Source organism: Somniosus microcephalus, chromosome 13 (assembly GCF_052327205.1).
Source record: "Somniosus microcephalus isolate GS21.2 chromosome 13, FLI_Smic_1.0, whole genome shotgun sequence".
NCBI classification, from domain to species: domain Eukaryota; kingdom Metazoa; phylum Chordata; class Chondrichthyes; order Squaliformes; family Somniosidae; genus Somniosus; species Somniosus microcephalus.
In genome coordinates this window covers 37,571,768-37,598,064 of record NC_140999.1, presented here as the reverse complement: position 1 = coordinate 37,598,064, position 26,297 = coordinate 37,571,768, and the positions used below count along the sequence as shown (strand labels likewise).

The 26,297-nt window shown below is 48.4% G+C and overlaps 1 protein-coding gene across 1 annotated transcript in view; it reads left to right on the top strand.

Moving 5' to 3' along the window:
• Positions 1 to 26,297, top strand: part of LOC147108234 (dedicator of cytokinesis protein 7-like) — a gene marked incomplete at its 5' end in the record, with an annotated part of 242,453 nt that overhangs the window by 158,760 nt on the left and 57,396 nt on the right. Inside the window, 10 exons of the mRNA XM_086005998.1 lie at positions 722 to 853; positions 2,828 to 2,941; positions 4,195 to 4,341; positions 5,127 to 5,251; positions 7,252 to 7,415; positions 11,526 to 11,662; positions 15,072 to 15,254; positions 16,908 to 17,040; positions 23,181 to 23,280; positions 24,262 to 24,358. Coding sequence (XP_085862124.1) covers positions 722 to 853; positions 2,828 to 2,941; positions 4,195 to 4,341; positions 5,127 to 5,251; positions 7,252 to 7,415; positions 11,526 to 11,662; positions 15,072 to 15,254; positions 16,908 to 17,040; positions 23,181 to 23,280; positions 24,262 to 24,358 — 1,332 coding nt within the window. The remainder of the gene's footprint in view (positions 1 to 721; positions 854 to 2,827; positions 2,942 to 4,194; positions 4,342 to 5,126; positions 5,252 to 7,251; positions 7,416 to 11,525; positions 11,663 to 15,071; positions 15,255 to 16,907; positions 17,041 to 23,180; positions 23,281 to 24,261; positions 24,359 to 26,297) is intronic.

Sequence of the window (26,297 nt, the reverse complement as noted above, 5' to 3'; positions counted from 1 at the left end):
TGGCACTGCTATCGCGGGTACATTTTCTACCCAATGTCTAAGTGATTTCCTTCCCCCCGGCACTAACGACCACCTTTGAGTAAATAAATTCCCCTCCTCGTAGGCAGTAATGCTGATAGTAACGTCTGATATTATTTTTATTCGTTCATGGGATGTGGGTGTCACTGGCAAGGCCAGCATTTATTTCCCCATCCTTAACTGCCCTTGAGCAGGTGGTGGTGAGCTGCCTAGTAACGTCTGATAGTCTGGACTCGGGGTTTTGTGACCTTGGAGAGGACCAGGGTCGTGCTCTCAGTGGGGAGGTCTGTACCGTGAATTCAAACAGCATTTGAGCAATTCTGAAATGGAATTCTTAAACAAGTGATTGACGTCAGTTTGCATTGGTGTCACCATGGGAGCCAGACATATCACAGCTGACCCTTTGTAAGTTGCAGTTTATTAATATCTGGCAGCACCGAGGCCGTCTCCACTGAGAAACAGCGTCACTCTGCCCAGCCATACAGTTGTGTAACAGATGTTTACTTCGGGAATGACACAGCAGGTCCATCAGCATCTGGAAAGTAAAGAGAATAATGTTTCGGGTGAAGGCCTTTAATCAGAGAGTGGCCACCCAAATCATTAACCTGCCTTTTCTTGTATTTTGAACATTTCCTGTTTTTATTTCAGATTAACAGCATTGCCAATGGTAACTCTGCCTCCTTCCCTTTCTGTTGCCTTTCAGGTTAAAAGTATGAGCCAGTACCTATCTGACACAGACCGCTGGAGCTCTCCTCCCAACCTACGGTTCCCAGAATATTTCCCGGGCATCATCTACACAATGGTCAACATCGGTACAGAGTTTGTGAAACATCAGGTGGGTGCTGCTCCACTAAGATCAGACTGACGGGGCCAGCTCTCCGATACTCTGAAGCTCACGATTGTACACACACTGGCGCACAGTATGATTTGTTTGGGTTTCAACTCACTGGTGACAGGAGCCGACCACCTCATACACCTTTGCCCCCGCATGTTGCATGCTGTACTCCCCCAGCCCCCACCCTATACACCAGTGTTGCCTGACTGAATTCAGGAAGTGATTTGACACTGCTAATCTAATACAGTTCCTACCTGGGTTCCTCACTCCCCTGGGTTTTTATTGGTCTATTTATGTGAGTATTGCAACAGTTTGAATGCATCTCATTGTCAGTAACATACACGCAGAACGATGAACCTTCCAGGAGTACTAAATATACCTGTACTTATTAAAACAGGAGGTGTGGTACCTGAGAGGGACTGGTGACAATGGGTGAGGGGCACAATCTGCACGTCCCTCACTTACCATGAGCTGTGACTCCACCAGTAAAGGTGGGCGTCCTACCCGGGAACAAAGGGCATTATATAAAGTACTGAGACATCCTACTCGGGAACAAAGAGCATTATATAACGTATTGAGGTATCGGGGGAGGACATATGGAGGGGGAAAGGTTTAAATGTGGCGGAGCTGGCTGTTGTCAGCGTATTGCGCATTGTTCACTTTTAGCAAGTTAACCAGTTTGAAAGGTTGACAAACTGGATGCTGATGTAAAATGTGGATTTTACAGAGATTTAGGGCTGGATTTTCATTGAGGAATCGGGTTGGAGGCGGGACTACAACTTGCAGGGTTGTAGTCCCGCCTCCATCGAGTTCTAGCCAACCCACACAATTTTGACTTGATTGACCTTGTTGAGCCCACCCAGCGGGCTCAGCAGGCCAATTAAGGGCCACCTGGCAACAGGTGATGTCACAGATTGAAATTTCATCTGTCAAGACCTTTTGACAGATGAAATATCAGCGTTTCACAGCTGTTTGAAGCTGTCAAACACTGACAATCTGTACTCCAAGTTAATTCCTTCCTCTCAGGCTGATTTAGAGATCTCCCTGGAACAGAAAGCTGAATGCTGCAATTTTTGACAGCTCGCAGCCATTCTGCTTTCTGTGCCGGTGAGATGAGGGACTCCCGAGACCTGAAGGAAGGAAGGCTGTAAAAGTAAGTAAAGGTATGTAAAACTTCTTTAAACACTTTGCACATACGAAACACACTTACCTTTGCACTCATGCACCCATCACTCACCTGAACACTGGACATCTCGACCCCTCCAAGTCCTTCATCCCGACGGTCCGCCTCCTCTAACTTGGCGTGCTTTGGAGCCGTCGGGAATCCCACACTTCAACATTAAAAATAGGGATTAGGCTAAAAACTGCCTGTTAACTGCCTGTTAACAGGCAGTTAATTGGCAGTAATCCCCTTCCCGCCTCGGTGATGCGGGTCCCAGTGCAGGGCGGGTACCCGCCTCCTTTGAAACTGGCATGGAGGCGGGTTGGGGGCGGGATGGTGTCGGGACACCCGATTTCGGGATTTTATCCCCCCACATGTCTCCAATCCCGCCTCCACGGCCCAATGAAAATCCTGCCCTTAATTTCTGTTTTCTGCTGCTTCTCCTGTGTCTGGGATGCTGTAAAACCATGTGAGAGGGGATTGTATTCACCCACTACTCCCCTCCAGCTGTGACAGAAAGCTGGTGGTGGCGATTTGTGTTTACTGGATGTTGTTTTTGTGATTTATTTATTAGATTTTGCAGGTATAAGCTACACAAGATCATTCTCTATAATAGAGTCCTAGTCTAAAGGAGGATTGTATTTGTTACAAAATGATTGGTGTCACAATCGGGTGTGCGAAGGACCAGGATAGTTGGATCGGTGAGGGAAGGAGGCGATTTTATCAATGTAGGATTGTCCTGTCCTTAGAGAGTGACAGCACATTGAGGATATTTGTTTTATGGTAACTGAGGTGACTTTGTATTTCTCCAGGATGCTGATGTCACAGAACTGACAAACCTGAGCCTGGGGTTCTTCCTGAATGATCTGCTGTCCCTCATGGACCGGGGCTTCGTTCTCCGTCTGATTGGTCATCACCACAAAGAGGTAACAGTGCTGAGCAGGTTGTTTGGTTTAAGCCATCCTCCAATACGACTGCTGGTGATCAAAAGTATCTCCAGGACCAACGGAAACACAGGACTGAATGGCTCAGTGTGAGCTGACCCAGGGTTGTCAAGTGGTTGCTAAATATTAAGGAGGGTGTGACCGAGAGTAAATTTGTGAGTGTGCCATGAGTGGAAGGGTGTGACTGAATGTAAATTAGTGAGTGCAATTTGCGGGAGGGTGTGATTGAGAGTAAATCAGTGAGTGTGCAGCGGGTGTAAGCTGTGTTGCTGACATTTGGTGCTCTTACATTGTGCTTTCAGTTACAAGTAATGAACCAATATAAACTATCACTTCACAGGGTTGTACCCAGGACTGTACAACCTCACACCCGATTCAGTCGCAGTCAGGCCCCATGACAATGTGCAGGCCTGAGAGTGTGTCAGGCCGCGTCTGTCACACGCACACACACTGATTGAACTAGCAGCCAACACAATGAAGTAAGTAATCAGAGTTCCCAGTATTTGAATGTAGTTTAGGGTCAAATATCCCTTGTCTTTAATACTGATTCCCAAGTTTGGGTGAGTTCAAATTGGAATGAAATGCTCAAAATTGGGAATTTGGCCTTCAATTGTGGGATTGGAGTTTAAGGTAAATCACCTAAACTATAACTCGAATAGAAGCCAGCTGGCTTCTATCTCACTGGAATATCATAACTTGGCTCAGGAATGATGAAGGTCAGACCCCCCTCTGCCATTCGCAGTGAATGAGCCCACCATCCCAGTGGTAGGTCCCGTGCTGTTGTGATGCGGATCCAGTTGGTTCAGGAGCTGACGGTCGGATCACTGCACGTGTGGGGTTTGCGGGGGTGTTTGTGGTTGTGTCCCTACTCTTCAGCTGTGGCTTCCATGTTGAATGGTGGATCCTTAAACACACGGAATTGTCTAACGCAGTTAAAAAGTGGTAACCGGGTGATATTTTGTGTGAGGAATATGATCAGAATCTGTCATTGTTTCAGTATTATTTGGCTCGGGAACCATTTCCCCGTTTCCCCCATCTGGCCACGTAAACCTCTTAAAACCCTTGTACGTTGACTGTTAAGGTTTTTACTTCAATAAAGGTGGGTGGGGAGGGAATAGCCTGGGGTGAGGTGGTCTCGAGGTTACGTTACAACACCGCGCCTCGCTCCTGCCTACCCAGCATTCCACACATGTCGCTTCCACGTGTCACGTCCGCACTGAGTGCTTTGTTCTTAGCTTTCAGAGAAAGCCGGCGCCCGGCCTCACCTCCACGAGAGACGCGTCGACTTCCTGAGGGTCGTCTGTAGTCACGAGCATTTTGTGACCCTGAACCTCCCGCTTGGATCGAGCGTTGTGACGCAGGAAGGCAACAAACACACTCAGGTAAAGCCCAAACAACCTGAAACCCCTGCCGCCCCTTACTCCCCAACCCGATTATAACTGCACCCCTCCCGACCCCAGTATAACCTGCACCCCCCCGACCCCAGTATAACCCGCACCCCCCGACCCCAGTATAACCCCCGACCCCAGTATAATCCACACCCCCCCGACCGCAGTATAACCCGCACCCTCCCCGACCCCAGTATAACCCGCAACCCCCGACCCCAGTATAACCCCCGACCCCGGTATAACTCGCACCCCTCCCGACCCCAGTATAACCCGCACCCCGCAACCCCAGTATAACCCGCACCCCCCGACCCCAGTATAACCCCCGACCCCAGTATAACCCGCACCCCCCCGACCGCAGTATAACCCGTACCCTCCCCGACCCCAGTATAACCTGCACCACCCGACCCCAGTATAACCCCTGACCCCCCCGACCCCAGAATAACCTGCACCCCCCGACCCAGTATAACCCCTGACTCCAAACCCCAACCCCAGTATAACCCGCACCCTCCCTGACCCCAGTATAACCCCCGACCCCAGTATAACCCCTGACCCCCCCAACCCCAGTATAGCCCCACGGTGCCGAGAGCCTGTGGTTTGCCCGGCGGTACAGAGTGATTGGCTGAAGTAAATAATTTGTCGTTCTTTGCCGCTTGGTTCGTCATGTTTCACCTTAGCCAAACTTCCCGTCTCACAATCACACTCAGACCAAACAATACTCTTTCTGTTAAATTTATGAAATGTGCTTTCAAATGAAACAGAAACGACTCCTCCTTTTGCAGGATGCCACTGTTCACAAGTCAGCTGCGGGTATGTTCAAGCTTTCCAGAGAATTCCGCCAACAGCACTTCCTGGTCGGGCTGCTGCTGGGGGAGATTGCTGACATACTGAAAGCTGACTCGGGCAGGTGAGCGAAACACTCGCACAGAAACTGATGCTCTGTCCCATTGCAATGAAACACCACTTTTGCTTTCAGGATTTCATCTTTTCTCCTCGCCCCTCCCCCCACCACTGACCATTGATCCACCCTCCCTATCTGCTCCATCGTGGAGTTGGCAGGTGTTACATTGGGTGGGCCGATCTCCACGGCTGTATCTTGCCAGCAGCTGTCTACTGATCAGAGGGAGGTTTGGATCAGACATTGCCCCTTAAGTTGTTTGGGAGCATTTCTTTCACAAGCTACACCAGTGCTCACATTGTATTCTGGGCTACAGTTCAGGTCCTTCACCAGATTTGGCTGGGGTCTTTAAGCAAAATGTTCAGCCATTCTGTGAATGTCTTTAGGCAGACATTTAAAAAAAAAAATTCTGCTCTTGGCTACTTGAAAATGTGTTCATACATGTCTCCAGGGACCTCATGTCTCTCCTGGGACCCCGTGAGTCGCCGGGGACCTCGTGTCTCTCCAGGGACCTCGTGCCTCTCCAGGGACCTCGTGTGTCTCTCCAGGGACCTCGTGCCTCTCCAGGGACCTCGTGTGTCTCTCCGGAGACCTCGTGTGTCTCTCCGGAGACCTCGTGTGTCTCTCCGGAGACCTCGTGTCCGGGGACCTCGTGAGTCTCCGGGACCTCGTGTCTCTCCGGGGACACCGTGTGTCTCCAGGGACCCCGTGAGTCTCCAGGGACCTCGTGTCTCTCCGGGGACCCCGTGAGTCTCCAGGGACCTCTTGTCTCTCCAGGGACCCCGTGAGTCTCCAGGGACCCCGTGAGTCTCCAGGGACCTCGTGTCTCTCCGGGGACCTCGTGTCTCTCCGGGGACCTCGTGAGTCTCCGGGGATCTCGTGTCTCTCCAGGGACCTCGTGAGTCTCCGGGGACCTCGTGTCTCTCCGGGGATCTCGTGTCTCTCCGGGGACCTCGTGTCTCTCCGGGGACCTCGTGTCTCTCCGGGGACCTCGTGTGTCTCTCCGGGGAGCTCGTGTGTCTCCGGGGAGCTCGTGTGTCTCCGGGGAGCTCGTGTGTCTCCGGGGACCTCGTGTCTCTCCGGGGACCTCGTGAGTCTCCGGGGACCTCGTGTGTCTCCAGGAACCTCGTGCATGTTCCTAAGGACCTCATGGATATTCTTAAGGACCTAGTGCATGTCCTAGGGACTATTACACATTCACAAGTACCTGGTGCACCTTTCCAGGGTCCTTGTGCACATTCCCAGAGACTCATGCTTGTTCCCTCCCATGTCTCCTCACCATTATTGGCCGATTCAGTTCATTCATAGTCCAGAAATCTGTGCTCAGACAGTCCTCAGCACAAACATAGACCAGGTTTCCAGCACCTTTGTCCATTGGGTTGAAGCAGAAAGGAACCTGATTGTCTCCAATCTGAGCATACGTGTCTGCCTCTCTCCCCAATCCATGGTCCCATTTTTGCAAATTGAAATTACCGGGCAGATGCACCTGAGACCAGACGATCCGGTTTGAACCAAATGAATGATCTTAATTCCCCCCTCCTCCAATCTGGCTCCAGTGGAGCCTAAATGGATAGAAATGGGGAAATTAAAATATAAAATAAATGATTATTAGGATGAATGGCTTGCCAGACGTTGAAATGGGCAAACTGAGGTAATTGCAACTGTGTATATCCACTTCCACTCACACACCGACCTAGCAACACACACACACGCACACTCTCAGATGGTCCTAGCAACACACACACACACATTGACTAGTAACACAACCTACTAATACGGACTCACCCACATATGCTATAACGCTGACCTAGTAAAACACATACATGCTCAGATGCAAACCCAATAACTAACACACACACACACACACACACACACACACACACACACACACACACACACACACACCTAGTAAAACACACACCGCTGGCTATTTCCTTCAGTCGTGCTACTGCGCACTTTGACAATGCATGTTCACGTTCGGCTGTGTTTAAATGCTGGTGTTTTGGCAGATTGATCAGAAGAGAAGCAGTGAGCTTGCTTCACAGCCTCCTGGCTTCACATGATGGAGACCCGAGGTTCTGGAACCCTGAGGTGAAGATGAAAGTGGCAGCATTGTACCTACCGCTGCTGGGCATCGTCCTGAGCGGCCTTCCCCAACTGCAGAACCTGTCAGGTACATGAAGTGAGCGGACGGAGCGGGGAGGGGGGCAATGAGCCCATGAGGAGAGCGATAGGTGACCAACAGAAACAGATCGCATCCTCTTTCACAAGAATAGATTACTGATGCAGCCTTGCATTTGGTGTGGGACTTTCTCCCTGTTTCCTCCTCTAGGCCTCTGTCACTCCTTGAGGCCTGGCTAGTTGAAGGCCGCAGCCAGTGCAGTTTTGCGAGCAGCCGTTCAAGACACGGGCGTGACCGGCAGCAGCAGCTTCGACCCGGTGGGGAAGCTCCTGAGCATGGCTGAGATCAGGGAGTGTCTTGTGTGTGGAGTGGAGGCGTACTCCAGGCCAGAGGGTTTAACAGTGAATGATCTGCGTGATCCTCTGACGTGGGAGCGTTTTACAGAAACACAATCCTTTCAGAGCTGGGGCTACAGCAAAAGAATCCTAGTCCTATATCTTACTAACCAGAGCATCTTATAAAAGGAACAGTCCAGGCGAATAGAATAGATGCATTTAAGGGGGAAAAAAAGAAAGACACCGTGGTCACACTTGCAGCTGCTGGACCCATGCTTCCCCAGATCACATTGTACAGAAATACTTACTTCCAGGAAGTGTGACCACAGTGGCTGGCTGACTCACATTACCCAGTAAGAGGAATTGAGGCCAGGACACTGGACTCATTAAGTGCCAGCTAGTTCCTGTGATGGGAGACAGTGGGGCTCGTGGTGAGAGATGAGATCAAATAGGCCAAAGAGCCTTCCACATTGGAACCGACCTTACAAACTCTGAGTGTGAAAGCAAATGAGTGCAGGAATTGTGGAGAGGCTGCAAGAGAAAATTGCTCACGGGTGTCAGCCATGGCTCAGTGGGTAGCACTCTCGCCTCTGAGTCAGAAGGTTGTGGGTTCAAGTCCCACTCCAGAGACATGAGCACAAAAATCCAGGCTGACACTCCAGTGCAGTGCTGAGGGAGTGCTGCACTGCTGGAGGTGCTGCCTTTTGGATGAGACATTAAACTGAGGCTCCATCTGCCCTCTAAGGTGGATGTAAAAGATCCCATGTTCTTCCCCGGTGTTTTGGCCAATATTTATCCCTCAACTAACATCACTAAACGAGGTTAGCTGGTCATTATCTCATTGCTGTTTGAGGGACCTTGCTGTGCACAAATTGGATGCCACATTTCCCTACAATAGGGATTACACTTTAAAAAGTACTTCATTGGCTGTAAAGAGCTTTGGGACATCCTGTGGTCACGAAAGTCACTGTATAAATGGAAGTCTTTCTTTCTTTCATAAACCAATGATACAAAATGACACATGCGGTTGAGCCTTACTTATATTTATATCTGCAGCTGGGAAAAGATCCCAGTGCAGACACAGTAGTTTGGGATCTTTTGTTCACACGTTACGCTGTCAGTGTTTAAGTTGTGAATCCGGGGTTCTGTGATCCCCACTGAAACTACTCCCCTAAATAAAACTCCAATCGGTTGAATTAACTATGACTGATACTGAAGACAATTCTGTTATGTTCATTAATAATAAATATACATTCTTATTATGAACACAGCTAGCTTTTGCTAGTTACTTTATTGAGCCATGTGGACTAGGTACAGCATCTTGTAGAGGCTTCCATCTTGACTGCTGCCTTGTGGGTAACCTAGCCTCATGGGTAATGTAGTCTTAATACATACAGCTATATACAGCTCTACTGCTCCACCTAGTGTCCACCACAGAATGACATGTTATTGATCACTACATCCCCCTTTCTTTGGAGGTTTAACAAAATCAATATCACTCAACTTTCAAGAAAACAATAAAGATAATATCAGTAACACTTTTGTTAGTGCTCTATAAACATAAACATTTTCAAAACAGTCAACACATTTTCAAAGCTTTACATTGTACTCAAAGATTAAGTCTATCAGGCTCTTTTACTTCACGTGTGGATCTTCTCAACACGGGTAAGTCTATGTGTCTTCATGAGATTGTTCTGGCGGTGAATGACAAGATGCAGTTGCGGCATTGTCATCAATCTGCTCTTGTATAGATCGAGGTCTCCTTGCGATCTTTGCTTGGAGAGGGTTTCAGTGTTTCCTTCACTCTTCATGCCATAACTCTCAATGTAGTCAATGCACTCTCGAAAAACTGCTGGCAGCTGGATCCCATCATACAGCATAGTCCTCTCAGCAGCCTCGGCTAATGGAACACCAAAGATTGGCCTGAGGGAAGAAGGAGTATCCACCGGAACTGCTTCCTGCTCTGGTGCAGGCTTTTTATTTTTCTCTTTCCACTGCTTAACAACATCTGCTGCGGTTATATCTTTGGACTTTTTCTCCTTGTGTTTTTCCTCTTTGTGCTTTTCTTCCTTTGGCTTCTCTTTGACCTTGAAGTCTTTTTCTTTCTTCTTGGAGAAACTAGGCTTTTTGAAGACATGGATACCCTTTGGCCTTTTCATCCTTGATGGGCTCTCTACTTCATCACCTGAGTCATCTGGTCTGCTTATGGCACAGTTTATACGGTAAACTCTTTTGACCAGTTCTAAGTCCTCACAAGCTTTGTCACCCAGTAGTGAATCAAGCCTTTCAGCCACAACAGAAAACATGAGATGATGCACTTTGTCTTTGACTGTCACTTTAAGTCTGCATACACCTAAGCTATCTATTTTCTGTCCGTTATAGTCCTTCAGTAGTACTGACTTTTTCTGTATTTTGGGCTTTTCTTTCATATTGTTAATGTCACTCATACTGATTAAGTTTGCTTTTGCCCCAGTGTCCAGTTTCAATGTAACTAATGCTCCATTTATCTGCAGTGGGATCACCCATTTGTCCACTTTTACTGCATTGACTTTATGTTCAGCATTGTCCATATCTGAGGGCTGCACATTTTCTGTATCATTTTTGACATTGTCACATGACACCATTCCTACAAAAAATGTCTCACTTAAATCAGTGTCCTCAATCACATTAACTTGTTGCCCTTTCGTTGTTTTTACTTTTGAAAAGCATTGTTTGGCAAAGTGATTCTTTCCATTACACTTTGTGCACATTTTTCCAAACGCTGGGCATTGTCTTAACAATTAAAAATTTCATCCTCCGATTGCTTTTCATTTCTGTTCTGCCCATGTTTCTTCCCCTTGTAGGACACAGCACCGACAGCAGCATTATCACTCATTACATTCGCATCATTATTGATTTCACTGAAAGTCTTCGCGTGATTTCGAGCTAGCTCGCTGGCTTTGCATATTGTCACAGCATTTTCCAATGTTAGTTCGGTTTCTCTCAACAGACGTTCCCTGACTTTTTTATCATGAATACCAAACACAATCTGGTCACGAATCATGGATGCTTTGAGCTCAGAGAAATTACATGTCTGTGCTTTCAGTTTCAGATCAGTTATAAAGCTAACAAAAGTCTCATTTTGTTGCTGTGTCCGAGAACGGAAGATGTATCTTTCATACGTCTCATTCTTTTTGGGAGAGCAATGTGCATCAAATTTTTTTAGCACATCTTCTAATTTTTCTCTGTTCTCCGCTGGATTAAATACAAATGTATTAAATACCTCTATCGCCTGTGGGCCTGCAACCGTAAGCAGCAACGCTATCTTCCTTGCGTCTGGCTTCGTACCGAATCCGATGGCTGCAATGTAGAGTTCGAATTGCTGTTTAAAAGTCTGCCAATTATAGTCGATTTTTTCTGTGAGATTCAAACGCTCTGGTGGCTTCAAATTCTCCATGTCGCTTTTCACAATTTTCAGCAGATCTTTACCACCTTGGTACCATGTTATGTTCATTAATAAATATACATTCTTATTATGAACACAGCTAGCTTTTGCTAGTTACTTTATTGAGCCATGTGGACTAGGTACAGCATCTTGTAGAGGCTTCCATCTTGACTGCTGCCTTGTGGGTAGCCTAGCCTCATGGGTAATGTAGTCTTAATACATACAGCTATATACAGCTCTACTGCTCCACCTAGTGTCCACCACAGAATGACATGTTATTGATCACTACAAATTCCTGCTTAGAGCTGACTTCATTAACTGTGTGAGGAACCAACAGGAATCTCCATTTTCCCAGGCTCAGTGGCGCTCCCTAAACTTTGTTCCCTGTTGTATTTTTTTTAGATTCTGACAGCTCAAGGAGTAAATTGACTGCACGCCATTCAAATCCCAGAAACGTCTCCAGCCTCATATTCACATCGCCAGTTGTGTCGACACTACCCGCTGCCTCAGCGAACAGATACTCGGCCCCCATCTCAGGGGTAAGCGTGGTTAACTCTTCCCAGCCTGGGATGTTTCCAGTCAGAGTTGGCGTGTAGGATATATTGCAGGGTGGTTCCTTGTCCTGAATCCAGCCGCACAAACCTGCTCTTTAACCTTCAACAACAACAGCAACAACTTGTATTTATATAGCGCCTTTAATGTAGTAAAACACCCCAAGGCGTTGCACAGGAGTATTTTAAGACAAAAAAATTGACACGAGCCACATAAGGATAAATTAGGGCAGGTGACCAAAAGTTTGGTCAAAGAGGTAGGTTTTAAGGAGCATCTTAAAGGAGGAAAGAGAGATAGCAAGGCGGAGAGGTTTAGGCAGGGAATTCCAGAGCTTAGGGCCTAGGCAACAGAAGGCACGGCCACCAAAGGTTGAGCGATTATAATCAGGATGCTCAAGAAGGCAGAATTAGAGGAGCGCAGATATCTCAGGGTGGGGAGGGTTGTGGGGCTGAAGGAGATTACAGAGATAGGAAGGGGCGAGGCCATGGAGGGATTTGAAAACAAGGATGAGAATTCCCTGAGGTACCGCAGAGTATAAATTTGTCATAAAATCATTTAATCATAGAATCATACAGCACAGAAGGAGGCCAATCGGACCACCGTGCCTGTGCCAGCTCTTTGAAAGAGCTATCCAATTAGCCCCACTCCTCTTCACTTTCCTGCAAATTTCTCCTTTTCAAGTATTATTGTTTGAAAGTTACTATTGAATCTGCTTCCACCACCCTTTCAGACAGTGCATTCCAGATCATAACAACTTGCCATTTAAAAAAAAAATTCTCCTCATCTCACCTTTTTTTTGCCAATTACCTTAAATCTATGTCCTCTGGTTACCGACTCTCCTGCCAGTGGAAGCAGTTTCTCGCTATCTACTGTATCAAAACCTCTCATAATTTTGGACATCTCTACTTAATCGCCCCTGAACTTTCTCTGCTCCAAGGAGAACAATCCTCAGATTGTCCTCTTCCATTGGTGTAGCTTTGCTGATGCTGTTTTGAATAGTGCAGTCGAAACACCCACTGATACTAGACCACCGGATCCACACTGTGTCCTAGATTCTCCGCTTGGCTAATGGCCCAGAAATTCGGGTCGAGGGCTTCCCGCGGGTTCAAGCCCCCGATCTGCACTTAGCTTGCGCGCCGGCCGTTGAGCTGTGGGCCCGCGTGGAATTGCGATCCTGGGCCTGCTCCAGCTGCCGGTGTGCAGTGCTTGCGTATCCCAGGGGCGCAGTTAGTTCGATGCATCCCCTGGGATCACGTGGGTCATGGGCAGCCAATCGGAGCAGGGAATGCTCCATTCATAAGTTTGACAGGAAGGGCTCTCAAGACTTAAAAATACTACAGCCCCAAAATAGCACTAAATCTTCAAATAATTTTTTTTTTAAATCACATTTTTTAAATAAACTATAAATTACATGAAATAACTATTTTAAACAATAATTTAAATTTTTGGAAAAATTATTTTATTTTCTAATGGGGCTAAAAATAAACTTACCTTGCTTTAAAGTATTTAAAAATAATAAACCTGTGGAAAAAATGTTTTAATTTTAATTAATTCACCACTTACCTTGTAAAAAGCAGGCCTTATGCCTGCTTTTTATATTTATAAATTCTGCAGGCTTACCCTCCCGGGAAAACCTGTTTTAAAAAAAAAAACGAAGTTCGATGCGCACGCGCAGCCTCCCCCGCGCACGCGTTCGACCTCTGAACCTCTTCGTTCAGAGGAACGGAAGTGCCGGTTTCCCGCACAGGCGCAGTGCATGCAGGAAACCGCCACTTCCATTGGGCCTACGGGTGAGTACCCCGTGTGTACTCACCCGTGGAGACCCAAATTTCTGGGCCATTATACTAGCAGAAGTAGAACGGAATAGGGCTTCTCCCCATTGCAAGGATGTGCCCCTGACCTCAACGCTATTTCTGGGGTCAGAGTGATTTAAAGGTTGGGGCCGCTCCCTGGCCACTGCTCCGGAGCCTTCCTGGGAGCAGCTGGAGCCCAGTCCTGCCATCGATTGCACACACTTCCTGGCCCTTTCATCTTTAGCCCTACTACTCATTCTGGATGCCAGGCTTGCCCCAACATTGCTTGTGCTAAGGTGGAAATGCTGGGGAAATATGTTGGTATTCCCATCATTTTGCAACTAATTATAATATGCCTGACTATTCTTCAGCTGATGCATTATACACCCAACCTCAGGCAGATAATGCCGGAAGTGGTGGAACGAGCAGAGAGCCAGCATGTTGAACAGAAAATCATTGGGCTGATTGTATTGTGGGATGAGAAGCATATCGTGGGCACATGGGGCATAAGATGGGGGGGTGCTAGGGGCTTATCATTGGGGGGGCTAGGGGAGTATCATGGGGGGGCATTAGGAGTGTATCATGGGGGGGCTAGGGGGTGTATCATGGGGGGGCTAGGGAGTATCATCTGGGGCTAGGGAGTATCATGAGGGGGCAGGGGGCTAGGGTGTACCATGGGGTGCTAGCGGCGTATCATGGGGGGGCTAGGGGGTGTATCATGGGGTGGGGCTAGGGAGTATCATTGGGGGCGGGGGGGTGTACCATTGGGGGCGTATCGTAGGGGCGCTAGGGAGTATCATTGGGGGCAGGGGGAGGTGTACCATGGGGTGCTAGCGGCATATCATGGGGGGGCTAGGGGGTGTATCATGGGGTGGGGCTAGGGAGTATCATTGGAGGCAGGGGGGGTGTACCATGGGGTGCTAGCGGCGCATCATGGGGGTGCGAGAAGCATATTGTGGGGAGAGCCACAAAAAAGGCATTTGATAAGCGTGAGATATAATGAGCAATACAATGCCACCTCAGTCAGAAAATGCCCAGCTCGATATGCTGCTGAGCTACACTCTGTGTATGGAGTGAGTTAATCAAAGGCTGGGACACAGTTAGCCTCAGCACCCCTGGCCAAGGATAAATCAGCCAGGGTACCTGCTGCTGATCACTGTCCAGTAACTATTGGAAAATGTGGACGTTGGATGAGGACAGGCTTGGGTTCAGCCGTGGTGACCCCCCTTCCACAGTTGAACATCTTGCTGAATCTCACACTAGCCTTAATTGTGACACATAGCAACTTGGGTGAGGTAGCGGTGAGCTACCTCATGGATGCAGCAGGGAGCCAGTGCCTACAGGAGAGGAGGGAGAAAACAGCTGAGAAAGAGCAGACCGCTCTCCACACGGCCTGTTCTAATCTCTCAATTAGGAGGAGGTTTATGACCGATGGAACCACACTCAGGCACAAGGCATGGGAGGAGGGGAATAGAATCCAGACACTGTCCAGCTCCCTTTGCCGACTGAATGTACAGCATTGTTGCCCACCCTGAGCTTGCTGTGTTGCCACCTGAACAGCTCCTCACGTGGAAGATGCAAATTACATTTCTCTTTCTTGCAGTTCCCAAGTCCAAGTTTCACCATGCCAGCAGAAGTGACCCAGACGCTCCTGTTCTGCTTCCTGTGGGTTCTGAAGAATGCTGATGAAGCGACCATTAAAAGGTGGACGCTGAGACTTCCAGCCCAGTGCCTGCTCAGCCTCCTGGAGCTTCTTGACCTCTGTGTTTCCAGCTTTGAGTACGAGGTCAGAGGGTGACAGATGCACATGTAAAAAATGATTTACAGTTTCAGTAAATCCAATGAATCTACTTTCCAAAACAGTCAACAACAACAACAACTTGTATTTATAATAGCGCCTTTAACGTAGCAAAACGTCCCAAGGCGCTTCACAGGAGTATTAAAAGATAAAACAATTTGACACCGAGCCACATAAGGAGAAATTAGGACAGGTGACCAAAAGCTTGGTCAAAGAGGTAGGTTTTAAGGAGCGTCTTAAAGGAGGAAAGAGAGGTAGTGAGGCGGAGAGGTTTAGGGAATGATCGTTATGGAGAAAGGTTGGAGGTGGCTTGCTCCTGACGATGCCCTGCACTCCTGGAGGAACTATAGCATTCCAGGTCCATTTACCTCTTATGAGCAATAATAAGGCTAACTGTAAAGTAGGTGGTGCCATGTGAAGTGATGAGGGTGAGCAGTGCTTTTTATCATTATACCTAAAATGTCATAAGTGGTCTCAAGGTTTTAAAGTTACTGCACCTGTAAGTCACACAACGTTACGTGACTAACTGAGTATAATGAGACGTCACCCAACGTTATGTGACAGCCCCAAACTCCACCCTCAGTAATTCCCTGCTATGCATTTTGGCAAATAAATCGTGCATAGGATTTACTCGTAAATTGGCAAGTGAACAGACAGTAGTGTAAAGCATCCTTTGCGACTGGAACTCGGAAAACTGCCACTGTCTGAGACTAAATCCTGGCGTGTCTGTGTCTATTGACAAACCTACCGAACCTGGCCGTGTATCTGAGCGCTCGCCTACTGAGGAATGAATCAGAAGCAAACGCAGCGGCTTGGCATGGAATGTATTGTGTCTGAGTGCACAGGGAAGTGTGGAAACATCAGAAAGGGGAGAATGGAGGCGCAGAAGCCAAATCCCTGCTTGCCCGGTTATGTCGGGGAACCTTCTGAACCTGGCCACGCACCTTAGCACTGGCGAAAAAGGGGGAAAGCTGAAAAGGAAGCAGTCAATTAGTGTGAAATAAATGCCGCCCTCAGCCAGAAGCAACCCAGCACCACCTCTACACTGAGCTGAAAGTCTAACCTCTAACATTCCTCCCCCACCACCTGAGAATAAAATCTCTCTTCCCTCCCGTCTCATGGAGATGAATTTAGGCCCTAGTCCAGTGCAGCTCCCCTTCCCACTGAGGTGAAAGTTAGTGCTACCCAGTGCCACCCAACCCTTCCTTTGTTGCCCCCTTTACTCCAACACCCTTCAGAGGGCAGTGGCAGATTGAGGCCCTGACTGAGATCCCAGCAGCTCACCGGGGCAGGGGTAGATTGAGGCCTGGTGCAGGCTGAGGCTGTGACTGAGGTGTTGTGAAGATCTTTTAACTGATTTACAGACAATGAGAAAGTTACACAGCAGCACCTGCTGGTATGTGAACAATCTGTTCCACGGGGGCAGCTCTTGATTCTCCGTGTGTTGGAGTCTGCATCTTGCCTGGTGGAGTCCATGATAGAGCAGATTGAATACGGTCTGCGGGAGGAGCAGACATGGTGGGCTGATTGGCCATTTCTTGTTCTTTCTCCTCACATTGCTGTCTGTGCTGTGTCTGAGAGAGGAATTGGTTTCTTTACTAGAGCAAGGACAGAATGAAACGACATTAAATCTGTTCGCAGGGCCAGCCGTCCACGGAACAGATCAGCAGCCATGTTTACAGGAAGTCAAGGGATATGAAGGCGCGGCTAGAGGAGACCATCTTTGGAACCACAGGAGCCCGAAGGGAAATGATGAAACGGCGGGAATTTCCAGGTGAGTGGGTGCCCGTGTCCCACACCTGTCAGGGCTTGAAAAACCTGGATCATGTTCCCCCAGTCAATCTTCAAAACAAGTGCAACTCTTTGAATCTCTTCGCACAGCTTAATTCCCGGGAAAGTCACCTTGCTCTTCCCTGAACCTGCTCCATTGCAGATTGGGGGGGGATTGAATGTTCAAGCCACCCCTCCCAGCGGATCGTGGTTGGGGGTGGGGGGAGGGGGGCGGTGGCGGGCAATGACCTACCATTGCTGTGGCCACGGAAATGTTGACCTAGGCCTACCGCTGGGCACGGAGCGGTTCCCTGAGTCAGGCGGGAGGTCCATTTAAAATGCAAACCAGTGTCAGTTGGCAGCCCGGCCGCAGAGGCCCTGGGAAGGTCCGTTCCACATTATGTTTGCGGGGCCAAGAGGAGCAGGGGCGCTCCTCTAGGACCCACAAATATGCTGCAGGCCACTGCCGGCCTGATCTCATCCCTTAAACCTTGCCCCGCTGCCCCACCACCACCCCCATGGCCTACCTGTGGGTGCCACCAATGACCCAGCCAGCTGACATTCCTGAGGGTCCCTAATTTCTTTTGCTTCACCATTGGTGGCTGATGTAAGAAAAAGGAGACTTACCATCAAGTAACTTTAAAGTAAGCTTTAAGTAACTTATAAACACACTATATACAAGAGAGGTCTTTACCATGCCTCTGGTAGAAGCCTCTTACAATACTGAACAGACCAGTATTTATACCAGTCCAACAGGAAGTGACATATGACAGGAAGTGAGGGATGTACACAGTTCATAGTTCACAGTTCACAGTTCACAGGAAGTGATGACATAACTTCCCGGAAGTTATTATTTTTATCACATTCTTCCCTCCTGCAGGATTAGGAGGCTGTGGTCTACCTTTTGGTCCGCAGCCGCCGAACAAGGAAGAGTCGCACCCGTTTGGATTCCCGTCGTAGAGGGTCGCTGGTCCGCTTACATGCGGTTGGCCATTGGTCAGAGTCTGTGTGGCCTGGATTGCCCTGTGAGGGGTCGGGGAGATCATGGCTTCGAGTACGAGCCCCAATAGGTTCAAAGTCGGACTGCCTCTGTTCAGAGGGAGGTGCAGAGCTGGTCTGTGGCGGATCAGTACTTTCATGCGAGGTACTGGGAGGGTCGCAACCTTGAGCACGGGGTTCTACCGGCACCAAGCTAGTTGGTGTCCGATCAGGATCCTGGAGAGGGGTACCCGATAGGTCCCAAGAGTTTCCTGGTGAAATGCCATCACCCGATGTCCCACTAGGTCCTGGTGGGCAGGGAGCCAGATCCCGTAATGATACGGTAGATTCTCGGCCGTCGGAATATCGTATGTTTGCATAGGTGGGGTTGGCATCGGTTAGTTCGACCTCGTCTACAAGAGGGTCATTTTTAGACGTCCGAACGTATCTTCGGAGTAATACAGGTCCAGGAGTAGTTAGCCATGACGGGAGTGATGTCCCATGAGATGAGCGACGCTGGAATCCAAAGAACCGCTCATGAGGTGTAGTATTTGTGGCTGTAGAAAGCAGGGACCGTATAGAGTGCAATGCATCCGGAAGCACTGTTTCCCATTGCTGGTCTGGTAGGCCCCGAGATCTTAAAGCGAGACGTACGGAATTCCAGATGATACCGTTATACCTCTCTACCTGCCCATTTCCGATGGGATGGTATGGTGTTGTTTTGCTTGTAGCAATTCCCCGTTCTGAGAGGTAGTCCTTGAGTTCCCTTGACATAAAGGATGGACCCCGATCTGAGTGAATATAAGCCGGCATGCCACAGAGAGAAAATACCTGCTCAAGGCAGCAGATTACTGTGGACGCCAGCATATTGGAGCAGGGGAAGGCAAACAGAAAACGTGAATATTCGTCGATCATGGTGAGCAAATATGTGTTCCGAGTTGAAGAGGGCACTGGGCCCTTAAAATCGATGCTAAGTCGTTGCATCGGTTGGGTTGCATGTATGAGTATACCAGCTGAGGGGCGGAAGAACTGAGGTTTTAATTCCGCACAAAGCCGGCATTCTGAGCATATTTTCTTTACATCTCCAGTGGAAAAAGGGAGATTCCGTGATCGTACGAAATGTAGCATGCGCGTAACGCCAGGATGACACAAACCATTGTGGACATCCATGAGAGTGGAGGATGACATAGTGGAGCAGAATGCCCGTGTGAGGGTGTCCGGGGCCACATTCTCCTTGCCAGGCCGATAGAGAATGGTATAACCAAAAGAGGCCAGTTCCATCCTCCAAAGTTGTATTTTATTATTCTTAATTTTGGTTCGTTTGCGATTATCGAGCATGAAGGCGACTGATCGTTGGTCCGTGATCAATGTAAAGTGCTGGCGAGCTAGAAAATGGTTCCACTTCCGTACTGCCTCTATGATGGCTGTGGCTTCTTTCTCAACCGGAGGATAATGTAGCTCGGCACCTTGTAAGGTCCTGGACATAAATGCTACAGGACGACCTTCCTGATTCAGAGTAGCCGAGATCGCCACCTCCGAGGCATCACATTCAACCACGAAAGGGAGATTCTCATCAATGGAGTGAAGAGCCGCTTTCTCCAACTGTTTTTTGAGAAGGTTAAAGGCTGCAACAGCCGCTGTTCCCAGTGGAAATGATCTAGCATGCAGCAAGGGTTGGATTTTGTCCGAAAAATGAGGAATCCATTTAGCGTAGTATGCAAACAGACCGAGAGCCCGACGTAAAGAAGCCGGATTCTTAGGTGACGGGAGCTCTTGGAGCGGGCGAAGTCTTTCTGGGTCTGGCTTAATGATACCATTGCCTACGCAGTAGCCAAGGATGTTGATGGTCGGTTGCGACTCAACAGATTTGGATTCATTCAGGGTCAAATTACGGCGATGGAGGGCATCCCGAAATTTTTGGAGGTTGGAGTCGTGTTCCTGTTGATCGTGACCTGCAATGGTAATGTTATCAAGATAGGGAAAAGTGTCCCTTAGGTTTTCCTGCTTAACCAGGCCATCCATTGCCCGTTGAAAGACAGCCACTCCATTAGTAACACTGAATGGGAGGTGACGAAATTGGTACAGCCGTCCATTAGCCTCAAAGGCTGTGTACTGCTTATCTGAGACCTTCAAGGGTAACTGATGATAGGCACTTTTTAAGTCGTAAGTGGAGAACATTGTGTATTCGGCCAGTTTATTAACCATATCATCAATGCGTGGCAATGGGTAGGCGTCCAAGTCGGTATATTGATTGATGGTTTGCGAATAATCGATGCATAGTCGCTGTTTGTGAGGTTTTAGAGGGTTCTTGACAATGACGACTTGAGCCCGCCAGGGCGACGAACATGGTTCAATGATATCCTCTGCTAGAAGTCGAGAGATTTCAGCCGCAATAAAAGATTGGTCTTCCTGATTAAAGCGCCGCGATTTCGTTATTATCGGTTGGCATTGAGGCGGAATACTGGCAAATAATGAGGGTTCATCAAGTGAAGCTGCTGATAATGCACAAAATGGTAATTTAGACGGTATATTAGAAATAGTAAGTCCGGGTTTGGATCCACCAAACTCAATGGTGAGTTTCTTATGCTGTTTTTGGAAGTCCAGCCCTAAGAGGAGATCACTACATAAGTCCTTGAGCACCGAAAGTCGGGTGGAGGGATACGTACGACCATGAAGTGTCATATCAACAACACAAAAGCCGGAGATTCTGGTATTAAGTGATGACTGGGCCATCGCAATTGCCTGGTCCGATGGGAAGACATGTAGTTTCAATTTCGCAACAATCTGTTCCTTAATGAAACTATCAGTACTTCCTGAGTCAATTAAGGCATCTAAGGTATGCCCTTTAATTGAAATTTTTGTGGCTGCATGAGACAGGTTCTGTGGGCAAGCAGCTGTAATTGGTGTCGTTGCACAGAGAGTGGCTAAAACTCTCGGTGTGCTTCTTCGGGAGAGAGCTCGAGAGGAAGCTTGATAGGTCCTAGCTGGAGCATCTTGATAGGCCCTAATTGGGGCAGTTCGGTAGGCCTTAGCTGGATTGGCCCTCGTAGAGGCCCTTGATAGGCAAACTTTAGCAAAGTGTCCTTTTTTCCCGCAATAACTGCAGATTGCATTGCGAGCAGGGCAGGTTTTCCTAGGGTGAAAAGCATCTCCACAAAAGAAGCATTCCTTCCTAGATTGCCAAGAGGCTGCTAAAGTGGGGTCGTCCTCCTCTTCTTCATCAGAATTATCAGAATTAGATTCCCCCATGATAGGGTTCACCTGAGACCGCTTGAATTGTCTGGTTGCAGCTACAGCAGCAGATCGAGATCTGGGCAGCTGATAGAGGTCTGCATTTCTCTTTGCCAAATCCAGTGAACAAGCTAGGTCAAAAGCTTTTTGTAGCTCAAGTGTTTTACTTTCTAGTAGACGCTGGCGTATAAATGGAGAGGCAATCCCGCAGATGAAAGCATCATGAATCATTTCTTGGCGGTACAGCTCAGCTGAGGCTGCCTGAAAGTTACAATCTACGCTGAGCCTGCGAAGTTCTTGCAGGAATTCGTCAATTGATTCCCCTGGCCCTTGTCGGGCTGTGGCCAGTAGATGTCTAGCATAGACCTCATTTGGGGTCTTCGCATACAGTTTTTTAAGTGCCCGAATCACCTCTTCGTAATTATCCCAGTCATCAACATATTCGAACACTTTTGGGGTCACATAATTGACAAGTATCTTCAATTTAGCAGGAGCATCCGCTTTACATTCATCCAGAAAATTCTCAAAAGTACGATACCAATGCTTCCATACCCTGCCAGCTGCTGGTGTATTCGGGTCCAAGTCCAGACGAATAGGTCTAAGGATTTTCTCCATGATGGGTGGTTCCCTGGATCCTTAACTTCTGAGTTTGTCTGAAGGTCTAGTATTTGTCAGTGTAAATACTAAGTTACTTAAATTGATGTAAGAAAAAGGAGACTTACCATCAAGTAACTTTAAAGTAAGCTTTAAGTAACTTATAAACACACTATATACAAGAGAGGTCTTTACCATGCCTCTGGTAGAAGCCTCTTACAATACTGAACAGACCAGTATTTATACCAGTCCAACAGGAAGTGACATATGACAGGAAGTGAGGGATGTACACAGTTCATAGTTCACAGTTCACAGTTCACAGGAAGTGATGACATAACTTCCCGGAAGTTATTATTTTTATCACAGTGGCCATGCCTTCAGCTGCCTAGGCCCTAAACCTTGGAATTCCCTCCCTAAACCTCTCCGCCTCGCTACACCTCTCTCTCCTCCTTTAAGACACTCCTTCAAACCTACCCCTTTGACCAAGCTTTTGGTCACCTGTCCTAATATCTCTTTATGTGGTTCGGTATCAAAATTTGTTTGATAACGTCCTGTGAAGCGCCTTGAGACATTTTACTATGTTAAGGGAGCTATATTAATGCAAGTTGTTGTCAAAATCAGCGAGCTGCCTCAGGCCACTGGTTTAGCATCTGCAGCTTGACGGAATTTAAATAAAGCCCAGGCCTCAAAATCACAGGGGCCTCTTCGTCACTGGGATGGGTGGGTGGGTGGCCGGCCAATTTTTTTTAAATTCATTCACAGGACGTGGGCATCGCTGGCAAGGCCAGCATTTATTGCCCATCCCTAATTGCCCTTCAGAAGGTGGTGGTGAGTCATCTTCTTGAACCACTGCAGTCCATCATAGCAGTTTTTTGATATGACTGAGTGGCTTGCTAGTGGCCATTTCAGAGGGCAGTTAAGAGCCAACCACATTGCTGTGGGTCTGGAGTCACATATAGGCCAGACTGGGTAACGATGGCAAGTTTCCTTCCTCTAAAGAGACATTAGTGAACCAGTTGGGTTTTACAACAATCTAGTAGTTTTATTACTAATTCTAGCTTTTTATTCCAGATTTATTTAATTAACTGAATTTAAATTCCCCAACTGGTGGGATTTGAACTCACGTCTCACAGATTATTATTCCCGGCCTCTGGATTACTAGTCCAGTAACATAACCACGATGCCACCGTACCCGAATGCTAAAAATCTACCCCTGGGTGTGTAAACCTGCAGGCAATATTCTGACCAGGAACTCACCAATGTCTGAAAGTCCCATCCTGGCTGAGGTTTGCGTTCCTCGCTGCCCTCTCTTTAAGTCTCACCTGTGTTTTTGGCACTCAGGAATCGACAGGTTGTTCCCAGGGGTGAGTGTGGGCCTACACGAGAAGTTGCGCTGGCGGAAGGACCTGACACAGTGGCGCCAGGCCATCGATAAAGACAAGTAAGAGGATGCTGTGCTCTGTGCTTTTGTGCGTAATGTATTATTTATCTGTTTGGGGGGTGAAATTGTTCTTGAGTGGTATCGCAAAATAGGCACTAGTGAATCGGCAGCCTGTTTTACACTCGGCGCGATGGTGTAAACAAACTGTCAATTTGCTATAGCTCGTCTTGCGCTACCACCCAAGACCAATTTCACCCCGAATGTGTTTTTATTTGTGTGTGTTTGTGCATTTGGGCCTGTGTGAGTGTGTCTATATATCTGTGAGTGGGTGTGAATGCATCTGTGTGTGAGTGAGTGTGTGTCTGAGTGTCTCTGTGTATCTTTGTGTGTCAGTGTATCTGTGCGTGTGTGTGTCTGTGTGTCCGTGTGTGCGACTCTGTCTGTGTGAGTGTGTCTGTGTATGAGTGGGTGTGAGTGCATCTGTGTGTGTGTCTTGTGAGTGAGTGTGTACATGTGAGTGTGAGTGTCTGAGTATGTCTGTGTATCCGTGTGTGTGTGAGTGTGCCTGTGTGTGTGACTTCAACCTTTGTTCACTGGCCAGCTGCCCCCCTCCTGCTGATTCCAGTCATTGTCACTTTCCCGGGTATGTCAGTGTGAACTATTCCTGAAGCTGCCGTTTGATCAATGACCCAAAGCTCACATAGGATCTGTGCTCACTATCGGGAACAAAAGCCTTACTTTCCCTGCCAGCGCGCTCTCGTACACTTATTCCATGTGAACGAGATGCTACAGGTTTACCTTTCTCTTGCACCAGTTTTCCCCCCGCCCTAGTTGTATCAGCAAGTTCTAGAGAGTGTTGGGTAAGTGCCGGAGAAGGCTATGACTGGTATCATGGGATACGATATTTCCTGGAGATTGGAACTGGCCTTCAATGGCCTAATCGGGTCCTGTAAGTTCCTATATTCCTGCCTTAGGCTGGCACAGCTTGTTCCTAGCTCTGATGCTAACCCAGTGCCTGTCTGCTTATCTCTGTTATCTCAGGTTGAAGATGGAGCTCGAGCAAGAAGCCTTGATCAGCGGGAACCTGGCCATGGAGACTAACCTGATTGTGCTGGACACCCTGGAGCTGGTGATACAGGTATGAGGTGCAGTGATCTTTCCCCCTCAGCCTCTCCTCACCCCAACCTTCCTACATCGCTGTTTCACAATTGGCAAATAAAGTTCAACAGAATTAATACCATGAAAAATCATCATGTCGTCAATCTCAAGGACATAGAGGTTCAAAGGGGGTTGTTCTTCTGGGTTTATGCTTCTGGAACATTGCCTCTCATGGCCTGAGAGTCAATCTAGGGCCAAGGCCGTTTTATCCTTGACAGTTGCAAAATCAATACTTTAAATTCAGCATTGTAATATTTTATCAGAAGATATCTGGTTAATTTTTTACTTTAAATGCGCTTGTTCTAGTTACATTTGCCTCACTAATTACCTACCAGTCTCTGTTGCCCCAGTAGAGGTTTAATATTGCCCTTCCTCCAATCCACTGGTAATGTTAACGTTTGGATTTATATATTAACTAATACTGCGTATTGCAGCTATAACACCTGCCAGGATTCAGTTAAGATTCTTGCACCATCACACTTGAGCCCCTTATCGAACAAGCTGGCCTAGAAATTGGGTTGGTAGCGCCGGCGCTGAGCGCCTAAAGAGACCTAGAATTGGGGCGATACCCTATGTTGGGGCGGTCGCTATGAAGATAGCGACAACTCAGATCTTGACTATACGTTTAGCGCCTGCGCTAAGTGTTTGCGCGCGCCCGCGAGCGCAAGCAGCTCATGACGTCATTTCAGTGTGCAATGCCTTCTAGGAGCGCCTGAGCGCATATTGGGTGGCGCCCGGAGCCTTTGCGCCTAGCGCTATTAGTGACAGTTCGAGGGAGGGCTAGCAGGCCCTTCTCGGAGTAGGGGGGCGCTATTTAAAGGGACAGCTCTAGTGCAGAATCTTCAGCCACTTGGCCTGCTCATAGCGATCGTTGCTGGATAGAGTTGGCGAGCTACTGTGGAGCGGAGTTTTGGGCATTTAGCTTTAGAGTACTTGGGACCTTCAAACCTGTCCGAAGCACTTGCAGCACTACACCTAAAAGCCTTTTGACCAACTGGCATCGGAATGGGAGCTTCTTTGGAGGGCGACGGCCTCATCGCCCAACACTGTGAAGGGGCAGAGAGACGGCGGGCGAGAGGGCCGGGATTGGCCAGAAGGAGGAGGGGCAATGGAGGTCGGCCAATCCGACGGCATGCTGTGAGGGTCTTTAGGCAGCATGTCACAAGCCTTGACATGTCGGAGGAGCAGTGTTTGGGAAGGCTCCGATTCTGGAGGGACATTGTTACTGATCTGTGCCATCTGCGTGGTCAGGATCTGCAGCCGCGGGAACGGTGCAGAACCTCTCTGTCCGTGGTCGCTAAACTGACTGATGGCCTCAAGTTTTATGCCAACGGACCCTTTCAGCCAGCCATTGGGGACATTGCGACTGTTGCTCAGGTTGTAGTCCACTGTTGCATCCGGCAAGTTACAGATGCCCTTTATAGGCGAAGGCGTCAATTCATGACCTTGCCTCTGACCCTGCACAAGCAGGCGGAGCGCGCGCAGGGTATCGCTTCTATTGCGGACTTCCCCATGGCGCAGGGGGCGACTGACAGCACACACGTGGCTTTGAAGGCGCCATGCTATCATCCTTAAGACTTCCACAACCGCAAGGGGTTCCACTCCCTCAACATGCAGCTGGTCTGTGACCACCGCCAAATCATCATGGCAGTCACCGCGCATTTCCCAGGGTGCAGCCACGATGCCTTTATCCTGCGGTTGACCTCAGTTTGTAACCTTTCTGAGGGGCTGGCTCGAAGACGAGGCTGGCTTACTGGGGACAAGGGCTATCCTCTCTGGCCATGGCTGATGACAACACTCCGTGTGGCCGACACCCCAGCAGAAGAGCTGATCAGCAGCGGCCATCAGGCGACCAGGCACAGTAAACAGCACACTATTGGTGTTCTCAAAAAGCGTTTCCGATGTCTGGAACATTCGGG